The sequence below is a fragment of the Salmo salar genome, chromosome ssa13 (assembly GCF_905237065.1).
Source record: "Salmo salar chromosome ssa13, Ssal_v3.1, whole genome shotgun sequence".
Lineage (NCBI taxonomy): Eukaryota > Metazoa > Chordata > Actinopteri > Salmoniformes > Salmonidae > Salmo > Salmo salar.
This window is the reverse complement of record NC_059454.1, coordinates 103,403,026-103,426,372: the sequence shown is the minus strand read 5'-3', so window position 1 is coordinate 103,426,372 and position 23,347 is coordinate 103,403,026. Positions and strand designations below refer to the sequence as shown.

At 43.9% G+C, this 23,347-nt stretch overlaps 1 protein-coding gene across 25 annotated transcripts in view; it reads left to right on the top strand.

Moving 5' to 3' along the window:
* Nucleotides 1–23,347, top strand: part of LOC106568455 (alpha-adducin) — a 51,487-nt gene that overhangs the window by 11,123 nt on the left and 17,017 nt on the right. For 16 of the 25 annotated variants that reach the window (XM_014138816.2, XM_045692565.1, XM_014138803.2 and 13 more), the window contains exons 2-8: nucleotides 15,628–15,841; nucleotides 16,765–16,927; nucleotides 17,603–17,635; nucleotides 19,699–19,850; nucleotides 20,237–20,317; nucleotides 22,630–22,779; nucleotides 23,048–23,191. In XM_014138816.2, the coding sequence (XP_013994291.1) occupies nucleotides 15,647–15,841; nucleotides 16,765–16,927; nucleotides 17,603–17,635; nucleotides 19,699–19,850; nucleotides 20,237–20,317; nucleotides 22,630–22,779; nucleotides 23,048–23,191 (918 nt within the window). In that variant the 5' untranslated portion in view covers nucleotides 15,628–15,646. The remainder of the gene's footprint in view (nucleotides 1–15,627; nucleotides 15,842–16,764; nucleotides 16,928–17,602; nucleotides 17,636–19,698; nucleotides 19,851–20,236; nucleotides 20,318–22,629; nucleotides 22,780–23,047; nucleotides 23,192–23,347) is intronic. The other 9 variants (XM_014138807.2, XM_014138805.2, XM_014138814.2 and 6 more) reach the window with 1 other exon arrangement.

Genomic DNA, 23,347 nt, shown 5'->3' with positions numbered 1-23,347 from the left:
TTCAACCTCACTTGTATATCATCTGATATTCCTAAAGATTGGAAAGCGGCTGCGGTCATTTTCTCTTCAAAGGGGGAGACACTCTTGACCCAAATTGTTACAGACCTATATCCATCCTGCCCTGCCTTTCTTAAGTCTTCGAAAGCCAAGTGAACAAACCAACCACCGACCATTTTGAATCCCACCGTACCTTCTCCGCTATGCAATCTGGCTTCCGAGCTGGTCATGGGTGCACCTCAGCCACCCTCAAGGTCGTAAATAACATAACCGCCATTGATAAAAGACAATAGTGTGCAGCCGTCTTCATCGACCTGGCCAAGGCTTTCGACTCTGTCAATCACCACATTCTTATCGGCAGACTCAACAGCCGTGGTTTCTCTAATGACTGCCTCGACTGGTTCACTAACTACCTCTCAGAGTTCAATGTGTCAAATCGGAGGGCCCGTTGTCCGGACCCCTGGCAGTCTCTATGGGGATGCCACAGGGTTCAATTCTCAGGCCAACTCTTTTCTCTGTTTATATCAGTGATGTCGCTCTTGCTGCGGGTGATTCTTTGATCCACCTCTACGCAGACGACACCTTTCTGTATACACCTGGCCCTCCAAATAAGCTTCAATACCATACAACTCTCCTTCCGTGGCCTTCAACTGCTCTTAAATACAAGTAAAACTAAATGCATGCTCTTCAACCGATCGCTGCTTGCACCCGCCCGACTAGCATCACTACTCTGGACGGTTCTGTGGACAACTATAAATACCTACAGTTGAGGTCGTAAGTTTACATACACCTTAATCAAATACATTTAAACTCAGTTTTTCACAATTCCTGACATTTAATCCTAGTAAAAATTCCCTGTTTTAGGTCAGTTAGGATCACCACTTTATTTTAAGAATGTGAAATGTCAGAATAATAGTAGAATGATTTATTTAAGCTTTTATTTCTTTCATCACATTCCCAGTGGGTCAGAAATGTACATGCACTCAATTAGTATTTGGTAGCATTGCCTTTAAATTGTTTAACTTGGGTCAAACATTTTGGGTAGCCTTCCACAAACTTCCCATAATAAGTTGGGTGAATTTTGGCCCATTCCTCCTGACAGAGCTGGTGTAACCGAGTCAGGTTTGTAGGCCTCCTTCTTTGCACAAGCTTTTTCAGTTCTTCCCACAAATTTTCTATGGGATTGAGGTCAGGGCTTTGTGATGGCCACTCCAATACATTGACTTTGTTGTCCTTAAGTCATTTTTCCACAACTTTGGAAGTATGCTTGGGGCATTGTCCATTAGGAAGACCCATTTGCGACCAAGCTTTAACTTCCTGACTGATGTCTTGAGATGTTGCTTCAATATATCCACAATTTTCCTACCTCATGATACCATCTATTTTGTGAAGTGCACCATTCCCTCCTGCAGCAAAGCACCCCCACAACATGATGCTGCCACCCCTGTGCTTCACGGTTGGGATGGTGTTCTTCGGCTTGCAATCCTCCCCCTTTTTCCTCCAAACGTAACGATCGACATTATGGCCAAACAGTTCAATTTTTGTTTCGTCAGACCAGAAGACATTTCTCCAAAAAGTCCCCATGTGCAGTTGCAAACCGTAGTCTGGCTTTTTTATGGCGGTTTTGCAGCAGTGGCTTTTTCCTTACTGAGTGGCCTTTCAGGTTATGTCGACATAGGACTCGTTTTACTGTGGATATAGTTACTTTTGTACCTGTTTCCTCCAGCATCTTCACATGGTCCTTTGCTGTTGTTCTGGGATTGATTTGCACTTTTCGCACCAAAGTACGCTAATCTCTAGGAGACAGAACGCGTCTCCTTCCTGAGCGGTATGACAGCTCTGTGGTCCCATGGTGTTTATACTTGCGTACTATTGTTTGTACAGATGAACGCGGTACCTTGGTCCCAAGGATGAACCTGACTTTTCTTAGTCTCGGCTGATTTTCTTTTGATATTCCCATGATGTCAAGCAAAGAGGCACTGAGTTTGAAGGTAGGCCTTGAAATACATCCACAGGTACACCTCCAATAGGCTAATTGACATAATTTCAGTCAATCAGAAGTTTCTAAAGCCATGAAGTAATTTTCTGGGATTTTCCAAGTTGTTTAAAGGCACAGTCAACTTAGTGTATATTAACTTCTGACCCATTGGAATTGTGATACAGTGAAATAATCTGTCTGTAAACAATTGTTGGAAAAATGACTTGCATCATGCACAAAGTAGATGTCCTAAACGACTTTCCAAAACTATAGTTTGTTAACAAGACATTTGTGGAGTGGTTGAAAAACGAGTTTTAAACACTCCAACCATAAGTGTATTTAAACTTCTGACTTCAACTGTATATCACTCCAGTGTAAATTGCTAAATTGTAATTACTAAGCCACTATTGGCCTATTTATTGCCTTACCTCCTTACTTCATTTGCACACACTGTATACAAAATCTGTATACAGATTTTTATATTGTGTTATTGACTGTACGTTTGTTTGTAACTCTGTTGTTTTTGTCGCACTGCTTTGCTTTACCTTGGCCAGGTCGCAGTTGTAAATGAGAACTTGTTCTCAACTGGCCTACCTGGTTAAATAAAGGTGACATAAAAAAATAAAGGAGTCTATGAATCAATTATTTTGGACGCAACTCCATACCACTCCATCATCGTTGTTAACAGTTGGAAAAGGGCAGAAAGGCAAGCAACAGCAACTAAGTTACTTTGAGAAGTTAAATGAGAAGAAAATGCAAACTTTGCCAGGTGAAGTTAAGGAACAGTAAAGGTAGTATTGGGTAAATGCTGAACCATCTGAAAGAGATGCACCGTGAGACCCAAACCGCTGCTGGCAGCAGCGCAGCTGCATTGTGAATTCGCATGGTATTTTAGGATAATAAAAAAAAAAATCACATTCCTAGTTTTCCTCTTATAACCATCATCAGAAAACGTAGGACAAGTAAAATAGCACTATATGTCAAATTCTCAAGAAGCTGCAATCTGAAGGGAATTGAATTCATAGTCATGACCAACCAGACTAGCAAGCAGTGGCTTTCTCTTCTCTCCAGAAGAAAACAACTGAGTTTTTCTAGATTGATAATCCTGGTAGGACTCTTAATAACCTGTTAGGGACAGACTTTCCGCTAGCGGAACGCCTCACCAATATCCAATGGTAGAGCGTGGCGCTAAATACAAATACCTTAAAAGTGCGATAACTTCAATTTCTCAAACATATTACTATTTTACACCATTTGAAAGACAAGACTCTCGTTAATCTAACCACACTGTCCGATTTCAAAAATGCTTTACAGCGAAAGCAAAACATTAGATTATGTCAGGAGAGTACCCTGCCAAAAATAATCACACAGCCATTTTCCAAGCAAGAATATATGTCACAAAAACCAAAAACACAGCTAAATGCAGCACTAACCTTTGATCTTCATCAGATGACACTCCTAGGACATTATCTTATACAATACATGCATGTTTTGTTCAATCAAGTTCATATTTATATCAAAAACAGCTTTTTACATTAGCATGTGATGTTCAGAACTAGCATACCCACCGCAAACTTCCGGTGAATTTACTAAATTACTCATGATAAACGTTGACAAAATACATAATTATTTTAAGAATTATAGATACAGAACTCCTTTATGCAATCGCGGTGTCAGATTTTAAAATAGCTTTTCGGCGAAAGCACATTTTGCAATATTCTGAGTAGATAGCTCGGCCATCACAGGCTAGCTAATTTGACACCCACCAAGTTTGGTGCTCACTAAACTCAGAATTACTATAAGAAAAATTGGATTACCTTTCCTGTTCTTCGTCAGAATGCACTCCCAGGATTTCTACTTTAACAACAAATATTTTGGTTCGAAATAATTTTTTATTTTATTTCACCTTTATTTAACCAGGTAGGCAAGTTGATAACAAGTTCTCATTTATAATTGCGACCTGGCCAAGATAAAGCAAAGCAGTTCGACAACATACAAAAAACACAGAGTTACACATGGAGTAAAACAACATACAATCAATGATCCAGTAGAAAAAATAGCACCGTTATAGCACCGTTTTGTTCGTATGTTGAGGTCACTATCCGAAGGGTGATGCGCGGGCGCATTTCGTGACAAAAAAATTCAAAATATTCCATTACCGTACTTCGAAGCATGTCAAAAGCTGTTTTAAAATCAATTTTTATGCTATTTTTCTCGTAAAATAGCGATAATATTCCAACCGGGCGACGTTATATTCATTCATAGACTGAAAGAAAAACATGGAGTCGTGTCGTGCATGCGCACTCCAGTGTCATTGTTCCCTGCCTGACCACTCACAAAAACTCCTCCTGTTTTTCGCCCAGAGACTGCAGAGACGTCATTCCACTTTCTGGCGCCTTCTGAGAGCCAATGGAAGCCTTAGAAAATGTCACGTTACAGCAGAGATGCTGTATTTTTGATAGAGATGCCCTAGAAGGAGAACAAATTGTCAGACAGGGCACTTCCTGTATGGAATCTTCTCAGGTTTTGGCCTGCCATATGAGTTCTGTTATACACAGACACCATTCAAACAGTTTTAGAAACTTTAGGGTGTTTTCTATCCAAAGCCAATAATTATATGCATATTCTAGTTTCTGGGCAGGAGTAGTAACCAGATTAAATCAGGTACGTTTTTTTTATCCGGCCGTGAAAATACTGCCCCCTATCCCAAACAGGTTTTAATAGTTTCACAGCATTATGCCTGGCTTTTTACTTTCCCATTTCAGATACTCAGTGGAAGTGTTATCTGGGAGTACTGTTTGTACTGGACATCTGGGCTGTTTCAAGTTGACCTCCAGAAGGACTTTACAAGCAGGAAGTGTATTTCATCTCCTGTTCTATTTCCTAGTGTAACATTTTGTGTAAGAAACAATGTCATTTTATAGAGGGCCATAGTAATGGTGTCTTTTTGTAGACATTAACAGACATTAACTCCACCATTAACTCCACCATGGTTAATTTGCCAAAGACGATGGGTAAATTTAATGGTGTTTTTGGGTAAGTGCAGAAAATGTATTCTGTTGGAAACACAGCTTAGGAGCTCTTCTATGTTTTGTCCTATAAAATAGTCTTAATCTGCTAATGTAACTTTTTGTGAAAAAGCCTGTGTTTACAATCAACCATAATTTCACAGTTTATCCCCCAAAAACGTTCTTTCCCTATTAATTTCCCCCATAGGAAATGCCAACAAACCAGAGGTAGAAAAGATTCTAACTCATTTCCTGTTTTTAGGACTACACGCTGGTTGACCGCTGTTCTCTCACGGTCTAGTTTCCAGTTTCACTATCCTCAAGGCACTCCTGTTCTGTAGTCTATCTATTGACCTTTGACCTGACTGGATGGCTTGACCTGACTGGATGGCTGTTCACACAATGAACCCATGGAAGGTTTGGTCTCTGTCTTCGTCCAAAATGGCACCCTTTTCCCTATATAGTGCACTACTTTTGAATCGAGTCCTAGTGCACTGACTTTATTGGAAATATGATGCCATTTGGGACGAATATCCATGTTTACCTTAATGTACAGGTCATGGAGACTGAGGCTCTTGACTTAATAGAGTGACTTAATAGAGTGACTTAATAGAGTGACTTAATTGAATACATTTAATAGAATAGTAATTATATTTCTATGGGCGGCTTCCTTGGGTTCTGTAAGCGAGGTCAAGGCTGTATACCTGAGATTTATCCAAAGCTAGTCTAAACTGTGGAATTGAAAAAAGAAACTCATTATAATTTGAAAATTAGGATGTGATTGATATTTTTTATGAGTTAAGAAGCGATATAGCTATTGTATTCAGATTTTATTGTACAGTAAGATTTGGACAAAATGAATAACAGTTGATGAAGCCATTTTGCTCTCTGTGTTCCCATGGATGTCAAAGTCTAGAGGACCGGGATCAGCAGCAGTGTATCTGTTACTGCCTGGAGGCGGTGGGAGATCATATTACACAAAGCCTCAGTTATTTCCTGAGCTTGGCTGCTGCAGCAGGAATAAGGATAGTGATGGTGGTCACTCTGTTAGCACTGAAAGCACTTAGTTCATGTTTCAGCTGTGTTTTCTAAGCTAGTTTACCCCCATTTTGTGTGTTTTTGTCCTTAGTTTGAAGAAGTGCATCATCTGAAAGACTCTCGACCACAGGGGTTATAATGGAGTCGACTTGCTTGTCTATATCAGATGCCAGGGACAGTGCATAATTACCATTTAGTGTGTTTTTGTCCTTAGCTTGTTGAAGCTGTGCATATAAGCAGACACTTTACTCAACCACAGTTGCTTTTAGAGCCTTCTTGTTCTGGGACGTTTTCTCTTGTATGAGGATTCAGATTTCGTCTGCGACGTTCCCTTCCCACAGTACTGGCACCACAACACGTCAGCGGCGTTCCCTTCCCACAGTACTGGCACCACAACACGTCAGCGGCGTTCCCTTCCCACAGTACTGGCACCACAACACGTCAGCGGCGTTCCCTTCCCACAGTACTGGCACCACAACACGTCAGCGGCGTTCCCTTCCCACAGTACTGGCACCACAACACGTCTGTGGCGTTCCCTTCCCACAGTACTGGCACCACAACACGTCTGTGGCGTTCCCTTCCCACAGTACTGGCACCACAACACGTCTGCGGCGTTCCCTTCCCACAGTACTGGCATCACAACACGTCAGCGGCGTTCCCTTCCCACAGTACTGGCACCACAACACGTCTGCGGCGTTCCCTTCCCACAGTACTGGCACCACAACACGTCTGCGGCGCTCCCTTCCCACAGTACTGGCACCACAACACGTCTGTGGCGTTCCCTTCCCACAGTACTGGCACCACAACACGTCTGTGGCGTTCCCTTCCCACAGTACTGGCACCACAACACGTCTGTGGCGTTCCCTTCCCACAGTACTGGCACCACAACACGTCTGCGGCGTTCCCTTCCCACAGTACTGGCACCACAACACGTCAGCGGCGTTCCCTTCCCACAGTACTGGCATCACAACACGTCAGCGGCGTTCCCTTCCCACAGTACTGGCACCACAACACGTCTGCGGCGTTCCCTTCCCACAGTACTGGCACCACAACACGTCTGCGGCGCTCCCTTCCCACAGTACTGGCACCACAACATGTCTGCGGCGCTCCCTTCCCACAGTACTGGCACCACAACATGTCTGCGGCGTTCCCTTCCCACAGTACTGGCACCACAACATGTCAGCGGCGTTCCCTTCCCACAGTACTGGCACCACAACATGTCTGCGGCGTTCCCTTCCCACAGTACTGGCACCACAACATGTCAGCGGCGTTCCCTTCCCACAGTACTGGCACCACAACATGTCAACGGCATTCCCTTCCCACAGTACTGGCACCACAACACGTCTGCGGCGTTCCCTTCCCACAGTACTGGCACCACAACAGATCCTCAACAGTCAAGGGTGCTGAGTCAGTCATAGCTCCGCTCTGAGTCGTCCGCTCTAAGAGACCGGGACCTTTTAAGGGACCATTCCATTCCTGGTCACAGAACCCCATGTTTGCATCCACATGGCACCCTATTCCCTAGAGTGCGCTACTTTTGAGCAGGACCATGATAGGCCCCAGTTAAAAGTAGTGCACTATATAGGGAATAGCATCCCATTTGGGTCTCTGGCAAAAACCTATTCTCTACCAGCCAGGGCAGCATTATCCTCTGTTCTGTTGGACAGTAAACAGGCAATTCGTGATACAATCGGATTAGTAACAGACCAGAGGTTCTGGGTATTTTTGGGCCCTAATGAGATTGGCACAGGAAGACCTATCCCTAATTGCTATTTTTCATGTTGGTATTTGGCAGCCTGAAATACAAACTGTGAAACGGAGTATATCAGTTGGGATTCCAGACTAGTTCCTCTGGACTAATTTACATTCACGAAATACAATCTCAAGAATCCCTCAGGTCAGAAAAGAGAACCGTAGCGTGTGTGTGTGTGTGTGTGTGTGTGTGTGTGTGCGCACACACCATTTGTATGGCTGAAGAATGTATCATTTATTTTTTATTGTTTTAGTTTCTCCAGGTGTTTTAGTATCACCCAAACTATTCTCAGTTGGTCTCTGGCACTAAATGGACTGGGAACACATCTCTCTGCTGTGAGGCCTGGATGGTTTGGTCCTGGGTAGTAGTTATCATAGCAGCCCTGTGTAGTAGTTATCATAGCAGCCCTGTGTCCTGTTTTGGCTGAAATTTGTCTAATTGCTGAGGACTGAGAAGGACTAATGGTGTACGGTGCTGTCTGCCAGGCAGCCAGAGAGGCCTACTTGGGCCCTTTTCAAATGCTGTCAAAATGCATCCTGATCCTCATCCCTTTCTTGAGGTAGTCACCGTGGTAACATGATTGGATAGGTTAGATTTAAAGAGGAATCCACTGCATTGATTTCAGCAATCATGTCAGATCAGGGATTGATTACTTCATGGAAGGAAGGATGCATTTTTTGAGTATTGGAGCAGGGCCCTGCCTAGCTCTATGCTGGCTGTCTTTGTCCTCCGGGGGGAGGTCAACTTTCTGGCTCCAGGCTGGTAATGTACTCTGTCTGAGGGCACATTATCCCATCAGACAGCCTTGACAAAAATGAGCCTGGATCAATTGGAAATCGCTTATTTACCTCTAGCTCGATTCCAGCCGCTCTACGTTGATTCTCATATGAAATTTTTTCACCTTTATTTATCCATGTAGGCTAGTTGAGAACAAGTTCTCATTTGCAACTGCGACCTGGCCAAGATAAAGCATAGCAGTTAGACACATACAACACAGTTACACATGGAATGAACAAAATATAGTCAATAATACAGTAGAAAAAAAGAACAAAGTCTATATACAGTGAGTGCAAATTAGGTAAAATAAGGGAATTAAGGCAATAAATAGGCCATGGTGGCAAAGTAATTACAATATGGCAATTAAACACTGGAATGGTAGATGTGCAAAAGATGGATGTGCAAGTAGAGATACTGGGGTGCAAAAGGAGCAAAATAAATAAATACAGTATGGGGATGAGGTAGATGGATGGGCTGTATACAGATGGGCTATGAACAGGTGCAGTGATCTGTGAGCTGCTCTGACAGCTGGTGCTTAAAGCAAGTGAGGGAGATGGGAATCTCCAGCTTCAGAGATTTTTGCAGTTCGTTCCAGTCATTGGCAGCAGAGAACTGGAAGGAAAGGCGACCAAAGGAGGAATTGGCTTTGGGGGTGACCAGTGAGATATACCTGCTGGAGCGCGTGCTATGAGTGGGTGCTGCTATGGTGACCAGTGAGCTGAGATAAGGCGGGGCTTTACCTAGCAGAGACTTGTAGATAACCTGTAGCCAGTGGGTTTGGCGACGAGCGTGAAGCGAGGGCCAGCCAACGAGAGCGTACAGGTCGCAATGGTGGGTAATGTATGGGGCTTTGGTGACAAAACGGATGGCACTGTGATAGACTGCATCCAATTTGTTGAGTAGAGTGTTGGAGGCTATTTTATAGATGACATCGTCGAGGATCGGTAGGATGGTCAGGTTTACGAGGGTATGTTTGGCAGCATGAGTGAAGGATGCTTTGTTGCGAAATAGGAAGCCGATTCTAGATTTAATTTCGGATTGGAGATGCTTAATATGAGTCTGGAAGGAGAGTTTACAGTCTAGCCAGACACCCAGGTATTTGTAGTTATCCACGTATTCTAAGTCAGAGCCGTCCAGAGTAGTGATGCTGGATGTGCGGGCAATGATCGGTTGAATAGCATGCATTTAGTTTTATTTGCGTTTAAGAGCAGTTGGAGGCCACGGAAAGGAGAGTTGTATGGCATTGAAGCTCGTCTGGAGGTTAGTTAACACAGTGTCCAAAGAAGGGCCAGAACTATACAGAATGGTGTCGTCTGCGTAGAGGTGGCTCAGAGAATCACCTGCAGCAAGAGCGACATCATTGATGTATACAGAGAAGAGAGTTGGTCCAAGAATTTAACCCTTTGGCACCCCCATAGACTGCCAGAGGTCCGGACAACAGGCCCTCCGATTTGACACACTGAACTCTATCTGAGAAGTAGTTGGTGAACCAGGCGAGGCAATCATTTGAGAAACCAAGGCTGTTGAGTCTGCCAATAAGAATGTGGTGATTGACAGAGTCGAAAGCCTTGGCCAGGTCGATGAAGACAGCTGCACAGTAATGTCTCTTATCGATGGCGGTTATGATATCGTTTAGGACCTTGAGTGTGGCTGAGGTGCACCCATGACCGGCTCTGAAACCAGATTGCATAGCGGAGAAGGTACGGTGTGATTCAAAATGGTCGGTAATCTGTTTAACTTGGCTTTCGAAGACCTTAGAGATGCAGGATAGGATAGATATAGGTCTGTAGCAGTTTGGGTCTAGAGCGTCTTCCCCTATGAAGAGGGGGATGACCGCGGCAGCTTTCCAATCTTTGGGAATCTCAGACAATACGAAAGAGAGGTTGAACAGGCTAGTAATAGGGGTTGCAACAATTTCGGCAGATCATTTTAGAAAGAGAGGGTCCAGATTGTCTAGCCCGGCTAATATGTAGGGGTCCAGATTTTGCAGCTCTTTCAGAACATCAGCTATCTGGATATGGGTGAAGGAGAAATGGTGGGGGCTTGGGCGAGGAGGTGCTCTTATTCTCCATGGACTTTACAGTGTCCCAGAACTTTTGAGTTTGTACTGCAGGATGCAAATTTCTGTTTAAAAAAGCTAGCCTTTGCTTTCCTAACTGCCTGTGTATATTGGTTCCTAACTTCCCTGAAAAGTTGCATATCACGGGGGCTATTCGATGCTAATGCAGAACGCCACAAGATGTTTTTGTGCTGGTCAAGGGCAGACAGGTCTGGAGTGAACCAAGGGCTATATCTTCCTGGTTCTAAATTTTTTGAATGGGGCATGCTTATTTAAGATGGTGAGAAAAGCACTTTTAACCTCTGTGGGCTAGGCGGGACGAATTCGTCCCACCTACGCAACAGCCAGTTGAATCCCGTGGCGCGATTTTGAAATACCTTAGAAACGCTATTACTTCAATTTCTCAAACATATGACTTTTACAGCATTTTAAAGACAAGACTCTCGTTAATCTAACCACACTGTCCGATTTCAAAAAGGCTTTACAACGAAAGCAAAACATTAGATTATGTCAGCAGAGTACCCAGCCAGAAATAATCAGACACCCATTTTTCAAGCTAGCATATAATGTCACATAAACCCAAACCACAGCTAAATGTAGCACTAACCTTTGATCTTCATCAGATGACACACCTAGGACATTATGTTATACAATACATGCATGTTTTGTTCAATCAAGTTCATATTTATATCAAAAACCAGCTTTTTACATTAGCATGTGACGTTCAGAACTAGCATACCCCCCGCAAACTTCCGGGGAATTTACTAACAATTTACTAAATTACTCACGATAAACGTTCACTAAAAACATAACAATTATTTTAAGAATTATAGATACAGAACTCCTTTGTGCAATCGAGGTGTCCGATTTTAAAATAGCTTTTCGGTGAAAGCACATTTTGCAATATTCTCAGTAGATAGCCCAGCCATCACGGCTAGCCATTTAGACACCCACCAAGTTTAGCCCTGACCAAAGTCAGATTTACTATTACAAAAGTTTGATTACCTTTGATGTCTTCGTCAGAATGCACTTCCAGGACTGCTACTTCAATAACAAATGTTGGTTTGGTCCAAAATAATCCATCGTTATATCCAAATAGCGGCGTTTTGTTTGTGCGTTCCAGACACTATCCGAAATGGTAAATCAGGGTTACGAGCATGGCGCAATTCGTGACAAAAGATTTCTAAATATTCCATTACCGTACTTCGAAGCATGTCAACCGCTGTTTAAAATCAATTTTTATGCAATTTTTCTCGTTAAAAAAGCGATAATATTCCGACCGGGAATCTCCGTTTAGGTAAACAGGGGTAAGAAAACAAAGCATTCGGTCGACGAGGGCACGCGCCTGAGTCTCACAGTACTGTAACCAGCCACTACCCAAACGCGCTACTTTGTTTCAACCAGAGCCTGCAAAGCCACGATTCAGCTTTTTGCCGCCTTCTGAGAGCCCATTGGAGCCGTAGGAAGTGTCACGTAACAGCAGAGATCCTTTGTAATGGATAGAGATGGCAAAGAAGGCCAAGAAATGGTCAGACGGGATACTTCCTGTACAGAATCTTCTCAGGTTTTGACCTGCCATTTGAGTTCTGTTATACTCAGACACCATTCAAACAGTTTTAGAAACTTTAGGGTGTTTTCTATCCAAAGCCAATAATTATATGCATATTCTAGTTACTGGGCAGGAGTAGTAACCAGATTAAATCGGGTACGTTTTTTATCCAGCCGTGTCAATACTGCCCCCTAGCCCTAACAGGTTAAAGAACAACCAGGCATCCTCTACTGACGGGATGAGGTCAATGTCATTCCAGGATACCCTGTCCTGGTCGATTTTGGAAAGGCCTGCTCGCTGAAGTGTTTCAGGGAGCGTTTGACAGTGATGAGGAGTGGTCGTTTGATCGCAGACCCATTAGGCAGTGAGGCAGTGATCGCTGAGATCTTGGTTGAAAACAGCAGAGGTGTATTTGGAGGGCGAGTTAGTTAGGATGATATCTATGAGGGTGCCCGTGTTTACGGATTTGGGGTTATATCTGGAAGGTTCATTGATAAGTTGTGTGAGGTTGAGGGCATCAAGCTTAGATTGTAGGATGGCCGGGGTGTTAAGCATGTCACAGTTAAGGTCACCTAGCAGCACGAGCTCAGAAGATAGATGGGGGGCAATCAGATTACATATGGTGTCGAGGGCACAGCTGGGGGCGGAGGGTGGTCTATAGCAAGCGGCAACGGTGAGAGACTTGTTTCTGGAAGGGTTCATTTTTAGAAGTAGGAGCTCGAATTGTTTGTGTACAGACCTGGATAGTAATACAGAACTCTGCAGGTTATCTTTGCAGTAGATTGCAACACCGTCCCCTTTGGCAGTTCTATCTTGTCGGAAAATGTTATAGTTAAGGATGGAAATGTCAAGTTTTTTTGTGGTCTTCCTAAGCCAGGATTCAGACACGGCTAGGACATCCGGATTGGTGGAGTGTGCTAGGGCAGTGAATAAAACAAACTTAGGGAGGGGGCTTCTAATGTTAACATGCATGAAACCAAGGCTTTTACGGTTGCAGAAGTCAACAAATGAGAGAGCCTGGGGGATGGGAGTGGAGCTAGACACTGCAGGGCCTGGATTAACCTCTACATCACCAGAGGAGGACTAGGATAAGGGTACGGCTAAAGGCTAACAGAACTGGACGTCTAGCACGTTCAGAACAGAGAGTAAAAGGAGCAGATTTCTGGGCACGATAGAATATATTCAAAGCATAATGTACAGACAAAGGTATAGTAGGATGTGAATACAGTGGGGGTAAACCTGTGCATATAGTGATAATGAAAGAGAGATTGTCTCTAGAAATAGCATTTAAACCAGGTGAGTTCACTGCGTGTGTGGGAGGTGGAACTAAATTGTTAGCTGAAGCGTTTTGAGCAGTGCTAGAGGCTCTACAGTGAAATAAAACAATAGTTACAAACCAAAACAGCAATGGACAAGGCATGGTGACGTTAGGGAGAGGCATGCGTACCCTGGTGATCATAAGAGTCCAGTGCGTGGCTTCAGGCAGCTAGCGGCGGGCTAGCAGGCTAACAGAAAGGCCTTAGAGGGGCGACGCGACGGAGGAAAGTCTGTTGTGGCCTCCTCGTGCAGTTACATCAGCGGACGGATCAGCAGGGCTCCGTGTGGTAACCAGGCCAATTGGCAAAATATGTATAGTGGCCAAAGAAATATGTCCGAAGGGCCTCTTAAGCCAGCAGTCCAATGTGCTTTAGATAGCTAGCAGGCCGCGGATTAGCGGCTGTGCTCTCAGGGGACGTTAGCTGCTATAATTCTAGGTGGGAAAAGGGAGAAAAAAAAATCAATATATAATAATAATAATAATAATAATAATAATAATAATAATTATTATTATTATTATTATAATTATTATTATTATTATTATTATAAATTAAAAATTTAAAAATAGGTTCAGAACTTGCGGTAGGAATCCGGAGAAGAATAAGTCTGACTAACATGTCAGTGTGATGTCTGGCAGTGTGAGACTACTGTCCTCTGTCTCCATTTCTCCCTGACATCAATGCTGTTCTATGGGAGATAGTGGTGCAACTTGTTCATGGTTCGCAGCAACAAGCACTCATAGCTCTGCTATGCAACAGAGTCACTGCCCTCCATTCTCAGGACTGATAATGGCATTTCACAGTAACTCCCTCTCTCCCTTACTAACTGTGCTAACAACCATGTTTGGTTGGCTTGCTGGTTTATTTGTTATTTCACCTTTATTTAACTAGGCAAGTCAGTTAAGAACAAATTCTTATTTACAATGACGGCCTACACCGGCCAAAACCCGGACAACGCTGGGCCAATTGTGCGCCGCCCTATGGGACTCCCAATCACGGCCGGTTGTGATACAGCCTGGATTTGAACCAGGGTGTCTGTAGTGGCGCCTCAAGCACTGCGAAGCAGTGCCTTAGACCGCTGCTCGCCACTCGCTGCGCCACATTTTCATTTTATCCCTTGTAATGATGACGGTTGAGTGTCTGTTTTGTATCTAGACTGACTGAGCCAGAGGAAATGGACAGGAAATCAATAAGCCCTGGGGGGTGTGGTCACACTATCAAAACAGGAAGCAGCAGAGGTGATGTAATGTAACTGAATGTTTAGCGCACCAAGCGTGACGTGACATTTTTCCATCTGGCTGTCTGCCTTGGATATTAAATGTAATCTTGATTAAAACATGTTTTGTGTTCATTTGGCAACAAATTTAAGAGACTGAAACATGGGAGATACTACCTGGGATTATTTAATAATACATGCAAATTTTTGTTTTCTGTTTTAAAACATTTTGGTATGATGTGCAGTGTTTCCCAAACTGGGGGTCCGCGGAGGTACTCCCTAATCCCCATTCAAATTGAATCAGGATTAGGGAGAAAAACGGAAATGAAGTGTCTGCTGTGAAAGGCCCATGATCATCTGGCATTGTACAGGAGATGGGGCCCCTCCCCCCCATCTGACATTTTGCGCCGCTTTGGTACTCTTCGTTGTTTCTACCATCTACATCGCCCAATCCTAGTGCAATACAATGTCATATCTATAATATACCTTTAGATGCACAACAGGGCCTGGGATGCTCACAGGGATCCACAGTACTCCATCGATGGTCCAGTTTTCAATTAAATACTTCTTGAATTCCCTAAAGTTGTTTTAAACATAAGTGCACTGTCATTTAAGCTTTAAAACAGCAAACGTGTGTGTCTGCCCCAATTAGCTTTAAAACTGCTAAATGTTCTTTCCTATGTGAAGAAGGGGGCCTTTACAATTTTGTTTCCCAGGGCCTGAGACTTGGTTGGTCCGACCATGCACTGCAGCAGTCATAGGAAAACTCCTTGTATGCTATTTTTGATGGGGTCCCCGACTATATAAAAAAAAAAAAAAATGTATAAATTTTTTATTTTTATTTATCACAAAAGGGGTCCCTGTCCCCAAAAGGTTTGGAAACACCTACCCTAATGAACACAACCCATGTTTTCACTTCTGACCTTTGATCTCCAGGAGCCAACAGGACCCGGTGATGAACGGTGACTCAGGTTCAGGGGTGGTGACTGCGCCCCCTCCCACCACCGCCCCCCACAAGGAGCGCTACTTTGACCGAGTGGACGAGAGCAGCCCGGAGTACCAGAGGGAGAGGAACATGGCCCCAGACCTCAGACAGGACTTCAACATGATGGAGCAGAGGAAGAGGGTCTCCATGATCCTGCAGAGCCCAGTAGGACACACACACACCCACACATTAATGCGCAAACACACAAATAAAATTAAAAATGTCATGTCACCAACATATGTCATGTCACCAACATAACACCAAAACATACACATTTTGTCCCAAAACTCTTCCTGTTTTATTTACTTCCAATTCTGAATATCCTCTACATAGGCCTGTATCACGGTACGGCCACTTCACACTGTCTCTCTCAATCACAGTACTGTTCTCTCAGCAGCACTCAGTTTAAGCTCAGTGTATAAAACTCAGTGTTTACACCCCAGCCTTTTACTGATGGAAGAAAGACATTCTTTGTGACGCTGTGACACACACACACACACAGTCTCTCTCACACACACAGAGAGACAGTGCAGCAGGAGGTAAGAAAAGGGACTATGTTAGGAGCATGTTGTTGAGAGATTTGTTGTTTCACCCTCTAGATAAGTTATTACGAGCAGGACATGTAGCTAGGTTTGACACACAACATGGAAACAGTTGCCAACAAAGGAAGTATGTAACTCTTTAGTTCTTCTGGGCAGTGATTATGTAATATGTGACTGATTTTCTTTGCCTGTTCCCGCTAACAATGTTTATCAGGTTGAAGCCTTTCTATTCTAGTTTCCTCTCAGCAATGCGGCAGTCAACAGGCACTTGTGACAGTCAAGAAGCGATAGCAAGAGAACAGCGACAGACTGCCCCGACAGACTGCCCCGACAGACTGCCCCGACAGACTGCCCCGACAGACTGCCCCGACAGACTCTTTTACTTCCAATCACTCCTGTGTTGATTTAACAATAACCATGGATTCTGTAGTAGAAGAACTAAGAATAGCCAGCTAGTGACGGTGTTACAATGCATCAGCGACAACAATGGTGTATTGACCTGTCCTGAGCCTTCGCTGTCTGACTGTGTCGCTGTCTACTCCCCAGGCGTTCTGTGATGAGCTGGATACGATGATTCAGGACCAGCTGAAGAGGGGAAAGACTCCCACCAGCTTGTTGGCTCTGCAGCAGATAGCTGACTTTATGACCACCAGTATCCCCACCATGTACCCTGCAGCGCCCCAGGGAGGCATGGCTGCGCTCAGCATGAGTGAGTTCTCTTCTGTCCTTAAATCAGACTGTAATCTAATTGTGTTTCCCAAACCAGTCCTCCAGAACCCCCAGCCAGTCCAAACCGGTCCTCCAGAACCCCCAGCCGGTCCAAACCGGTCCTCCAGAACCCCCAGCCGGTCCAAACCGGTCCTCCAGAACCCGCACCGGTCCAAACCAGTCCTCCAGAACCCCCAGCCGGTCCAAACCGGTCCTCAAGTAGCCCCAGCCGGTCCAAACCGGTCCTCCAGTAGCCCCAGCCAGTCCAAACCGGTCCTCCAGTAGCCCCAGCCGGTCCAAACCGGTCCTCCAGTAGCCCCAGCCGGTCCAAACCGGTCCTCCAGTAGCCCCAGCCGGTCCAAACCGGTCCTCCAGTAGCCCCAGCCGGTCCAAACCGGTCCTCCAGTAGCCCCAGCCGGACCAAACCGGTCCTCCAGAACCCCCAGCCGGTCCATGTATTTAATGTATTCCAAAAGTATCACAGCTGATTTAACTAATGAGGGGATAGATGATTAGGTGACCATTTTGAATCATCTGTGTTCTTTCTAGAACAACATCAAGTAAGTAGACTGCGTGGGGCTACTCGAGGAGAGGTTTGGGAAACACGAATCTAATGTAATGTGTATATAGAAATAAATACACAGTATGAGCTATATGTGATGCATGTATCCTGCAGCACCCCAAGGAGGCATGACTGCCTTCAACATGAGTGAGTATTATATGTAGATGTAGAATCACTAGCTAGTTAGCGGAGCACTAGTTTGTTACATATACACTGAACAAAAGTATGTGGACACTGCATTCAAATAAGTGGGTTTGGCTATTTCGGTCACACCGTTTGATGGGTGTATAAAATCGAGCACATGCAATCTCCATACACAAACATTGGCAGTAGAATGGTGTTACTGAAGAGCTCTGTGACTTTCAACATGGCACCATTCCAACAAGTCAGTTCGTCACATTTCTGCCCTGCTAGAGCTGCCCCGGTCAACTGGAAGTGCTGTTATTGTGAAGTGGAAACGTCTAGGAGCAACAACGGCTCAGCCACGAAGTGGTAGGATACACAACCTCCCAGAACAGGAACGCCGAGTGCTGAAGCGCGTAGTGTGTAAAAATTGTCTGTCCTCAGTTTCAACACTCGCTACCGAGTTCCAAACTGCCCCTGGAAGCAGCGTCAGCACAAGAACTGTTTGTCATGGGCTTCATAAAATGGGATTCCATGGCCGAGCAGCCGCACACAAGCCTAAGATCACCATGTGCAATGCCAAGCGTTGGCTGCAGTGGTGTAAAGCTCGCCGCCATTGGAAAAGCGTTCTCTGGCGTGATGAATCACGCGTCACCATCTGCCAGTCCGATGGACGAACCTGGGTTTGGTGGACACTACCTGTCCCAATGCATAGTGGTAACTGTACAGTTTGGTGGAGGAGGAATAATGGTCTGGTGCTGTTTTTCATGTTTTTACCCCTCACTGGAACTATGTAATCTTAATGCTGCAGGTTACAATGACATTCTAGACGATTCTGTGCTTCCAACTTTGTGGCAACAGTTTAGGGAAAGGCCCTGTTCTGTTTCAGCATGACAATACCCCCATGCACAGAGCGAGGTCAATACAGAAGTGGTTTTTCGAGATCGGTGTGGAAGAACTTGACTGGCCTGCACAGAGCCCTGACCTCAACCCCATCGAACACCTTTGGGATGAATTGTAACGCCGACTGTGAGCCAGGCCTAATCGACCCAACATCAGTGCCCGACCTCACTAATGCTCTTGTGGCTGAATGGAAGCAAGTCCCCGCAGCAATGTTCCAACATCTAGTGGAAAGCCTTTCCAGAAGACTGGAGGCTGTTATAGAAACAAAAAGGGGGGACCAACTCCATATTAATGCCCATGATTTTGGAATGAGATGTTCGACGAGCAGGTGTCCACATACTTTTGGTCATGTAGTGTGTATATATATATATATATATAAGACCCTCTCTGGTGTCTTCAGCCCCTGACAATAATGCATTTTAATGCATACGTTATGGAGGTATGTATGAGGCATTTGGCTACTGTGCTGTGAATTCATCTACCAAGAGTAAATTCCGTAGTGCAGTACACCTAGTACACAGTACTCCAGCACCTAGTGTACCTAGCTAGTACACAGTACTCCAGCACCTAGTGTACCTAGCTAGTACACAGTACTCCAGCACCTAGTGTACCTAGCTAGTACACAGTACTCCAGCACCTAGTGTACCTAGCTAGTACACAGTACTCCAGCACCTAGTGTACCTAGCTAGTACACAGTACTCCAGCACCTAGTGTACCTAGCTAGTACACAGTACTCCAGCACCTAGTGTACCTAGCTAGTACACATTCATGCTGCTTTGTGTGTTTACGTACAGCATACGTCAAGCACTTAGGTCCCCTCAGGCCAAGATGGTCTCTGCTGAGTTCAGAGGTCGGTAGTAGTGTTGTAGAATGTAACTACAGGCTTCTTAAACATAGATGCTTTGTAATTATAGACGGATAGACTGTTTAAATTGGCATATTATTCTTTGACTGAGGTGAGTGAATTAAATTCAAAGGGCTTTATTGGCATGGGAAACATGTTTACATTGTCAAAGCAAGTTCAATTGATAATAAACAAAGTGAAAAAATGAACAGTAAATATTTCACTTACAAAAGTTCAAAAGGAATAGAAACGTTTTAAATTTCACGTTGTCTATATAGTGTTTTATAACGATGTGCAAATATTTGCACCTCTGTTTCTCGCTCTCTCTCTTCCTTTACAGGTCTGGGCATGGTAACCCCAGTGAATGACCTGCGTGGATCTGACTCGATCTCCTATGAGAAGGGAGAGAAGCTGCTCCGCTGTAAGCTGGCCGCCTTCTACCGCCTAACAGACCTCTTTGGCTGGTCCCAACTCATCTACAACCACTTAACCGTAAGACAGCCTTGTAATGTACTTCTCTAGTGTCTTTATCCACTGCTATGTTGTTAAAACAGACTCCTAGCCAGTATGAAACACCAGAAGTAATATGTAGGACAGGATCTTTTTTTATTTTACTGCAGTATATTGTAGTGCTTTGTAGATTTAACCTGCAGAATATCTTTTCAGAAAGCTCAGCAGGAAAATGTGGAGTTGTCTAGGTTGGTAAAATTAGTTGAGTAAGCATTATATTGTTGATGAAACATCAAAAGAATGTGAAACATTTTAACAACTGCATTCTAGTGTATGTGAGCCATTTGGTGTAATTTGCCAGGTTTGTTTGTTTGTTTGTTTGTTTGTTACTGCTTGTTAAGACCACCATCTGCACTCATGTCTTCCAGGTACGGGTGAATTCAGATCAGGAGAGGTTCCTGATTGTCCCTTTTGGGCTTCTGTACAGTGAAGTCTCCGCCTCCAGTCTGGTAAGATTCTCCCCCAGTGTCTCACTCTTAACAGCTGCCTGCATAATGTGTGACAACGCTGTGAACTAATAGAATATGTTCATCTTATGTTATGCTGAATGCCTTTCAAGTAGTGATTTAAATAAGTGATTGTCATTCAGCCTCCATCATCCAAACACAGATGTTGTCATACATGTAATTTTACCTGCAAATCAATTGTTAAAATGCCAGCAATTATTTTTAGACATCTATGGCATTGTGTTGTGTGACAGAACTGCACATTTTAGTGGCCTTTTATTGTCCCCAGCACAAGGTGCACCTGTGTAATGACCATGCTGTTTAATCAGCTTCTTGATATGCCACGCCTGTCAGGTGGATGGATAATCTTGGCAAAGGAGAAATGCTCACTAACAGGGATGTAAACAAATGTGTGCTAAAAATGTTAGAGAAATAAGCTTTTTGTGTGTATGGAACATTTCTGGGATATTCTATTTCAGCTCATGAAACATGGGACCAAAACTTGAACTATACTGAACAAAAATATTAACGCAACATGTACTCTACAGTACTAACCTAAATGACAGAGTGAAAAGAAGGAAGCCTGTACAGAATAAAATTATTCTCTTCATAACCGTTTAATTTTAAGTATGGTGGTGGCTGCATTATGTTATGGGTATGCTTGTCATCGGCAAACACGAGGGAGCATGAAAATAAATGGAATAAAGCTAAGCACAAGCGAAATCCTAGAGGAAAACCTGGTTCAGTCTGTTTTCCAACAGACACAGGGAGAAAATCTATGGCAAAATTTTAAAATGGGTGTCTAGCAATGATCAACAACTAACTTGACAGAGCTTGAAGAATTTAAGAACAATGTGCAAATATTGTACAATCCAGGTGTGCAAATCTCTTAAACTTAACGAGAAAGACTCACAGCTGTAATCACTGCCAAAGGTGCTTTTGCAAAGTATTGACTCAGGGGTGTGAATACTTATGTTAAAGGGATATTTCTGTATTTAATTTTCAATAAATTTGCAAATATTTCTAAAAACATCTTTGCACTTTGTCTTTATGGGGTATTGGGTGAGAAAACATTTTTGAATTCAAGCTGTAACACAACAAAATGTGGATTAAGTCAAGGGCTATGATTATTTCCTGAAGGCACAGTACATGCTGAGTCACTTGTCCTTCAAGGACGAAGCTGCCGTCAACTCTTCGCCCTCTGCCTGTATCATCTGTTTAGACTGTTAATTTCACTGACAGGCACTGACGCTGAGTTCGTGTTGTCTTGCCAATTTCTACTGTAGAGTTGGCAAGACGGCACAAACCGATCTGGGACTCAGGCTAGCATCGTAAGCTAAGTCACAAGGCATTGACTTTCTGCTGCCTGTCTGGTCCTATCCAAGGTATATGTTATTTTTTAGATTAGTTTATTTAAGCAATAATGCCTGAGAATTTGCGTATGACAACTCCTGACATGGCCTGTTCTGAGGCCTGAGGTGAAGCCAAGAGATACAGCCCTTTGAGGGAGTTGTCACATGAACATTCCTGTGTTCGATGGCATTATTGATTTTTCTAAAACGGTTGACAAAATATTTACAAAAATATTAATGAGTACATATATTGAGTACATTTGTTTTTGCATTCTGAAGTTGCTACCCAAGCGAGTTGGTTGTTAGTTGTTTTTCTCATGTTTTGACCCAGTTATTAATTCGACTCATTCTATTCATTCCACGTTGCTATGCTACACAAATAATTGGCGTGTAGCTAGCTAGCAGAGATTCAATGATGAAAAAGGCATGAACGTCAATAAATAATGATTTAATAAATATCCAATAGGCCTACATAGGCAACAAGTATTACGGTTGGCAAGTCCGAGCTAGCTAGTTTCACGTTCATTCTTGGGCTAGCTAGCCTACTGACACTGGAGTGATCTTATTTGTTAAATGATACATTGTTGCACAGGTCGTAGTGGCAGACGGGCAGGTTTATACAACCCCCAACTGTTGCAAAAATAATAGTAGCGTGGAAAAGTAATGTATAGACGCTGAGTGAATTAAGTTTATTAATTTCCTGCCTGGGCTGCGGGACAGTGGAATTATCACATTAACAGGTTGTGGGAGTTGTTGTCCCACAAATCCCACATACTGTATCAACCAATCAGCATCGAGGAACCAAACAACCCCTTTTTATAATAATTGTTCACTTTACGTTAATTTCACTTGTAGCATCACTGTGGGCTTTCATAAGGCATGGACTCACTGTTGCCTGTCTGGTCCCATCCCATTGAGCTACATTGTAATGTGTCCGATCGGTTTAACTCTGTCCCATTCTAGGTGAAGATTAATATACAAGGGGAGATAGTGGACCGAGGGAGCACCAACCTGGGTGTTAACCAGGCTGGCTTCACTCTCCACTCAGCCATCTACGCAGCCCGGCCAGACATCAAGTGCATCGTGCACGTTCACACACCGGCTGGCGCTGCAGTAAGTTTCCAGCGATTCTAGCAACATTAGTGGAAACCTAAACAGAGCAGCTCACTACTGTGAAAAAGGGTATATACTGGTCACATTGTCATGCTCTTCTTAATGATATGAGTTTTGGTAAAACTTGGGTCTTGAAATATAAGTGTCACTAGTTTCTTCCCACAGCTACTTAGTAGAGAGACCCATGAATTTGGCAGGAAAAATTAGTAAGATTTTTCAACTACCCCTATCTGTCGTGGTGAATAACTGCAGTCTGTCTGTGTTTCAGGTGTCGGCCATGAAGTGTGGCCTGCTGCCCATCTCTCCAGAGGCCCTGACCCTGGGGGAGGTGGCTTACCATGACTACCACGGCATCCTCATAGACGAGGAGGAGAACGTCCTCATACAGAAAAACCTGGGCCCAACCAGCAAGGTATCGGAGGGAGAGAGTGTCTCACACTAGTCCCTCCTCTTGGCCCTAACCCTCTAGTGAGAGTGTCACACTCTAATCCTTCCCCTTGGCCCTAACCCTCTAGTGAAAGAGAGTGTCACACTCTAATCCTTCCCCTTGGCCCTAACTCTCTAGGGC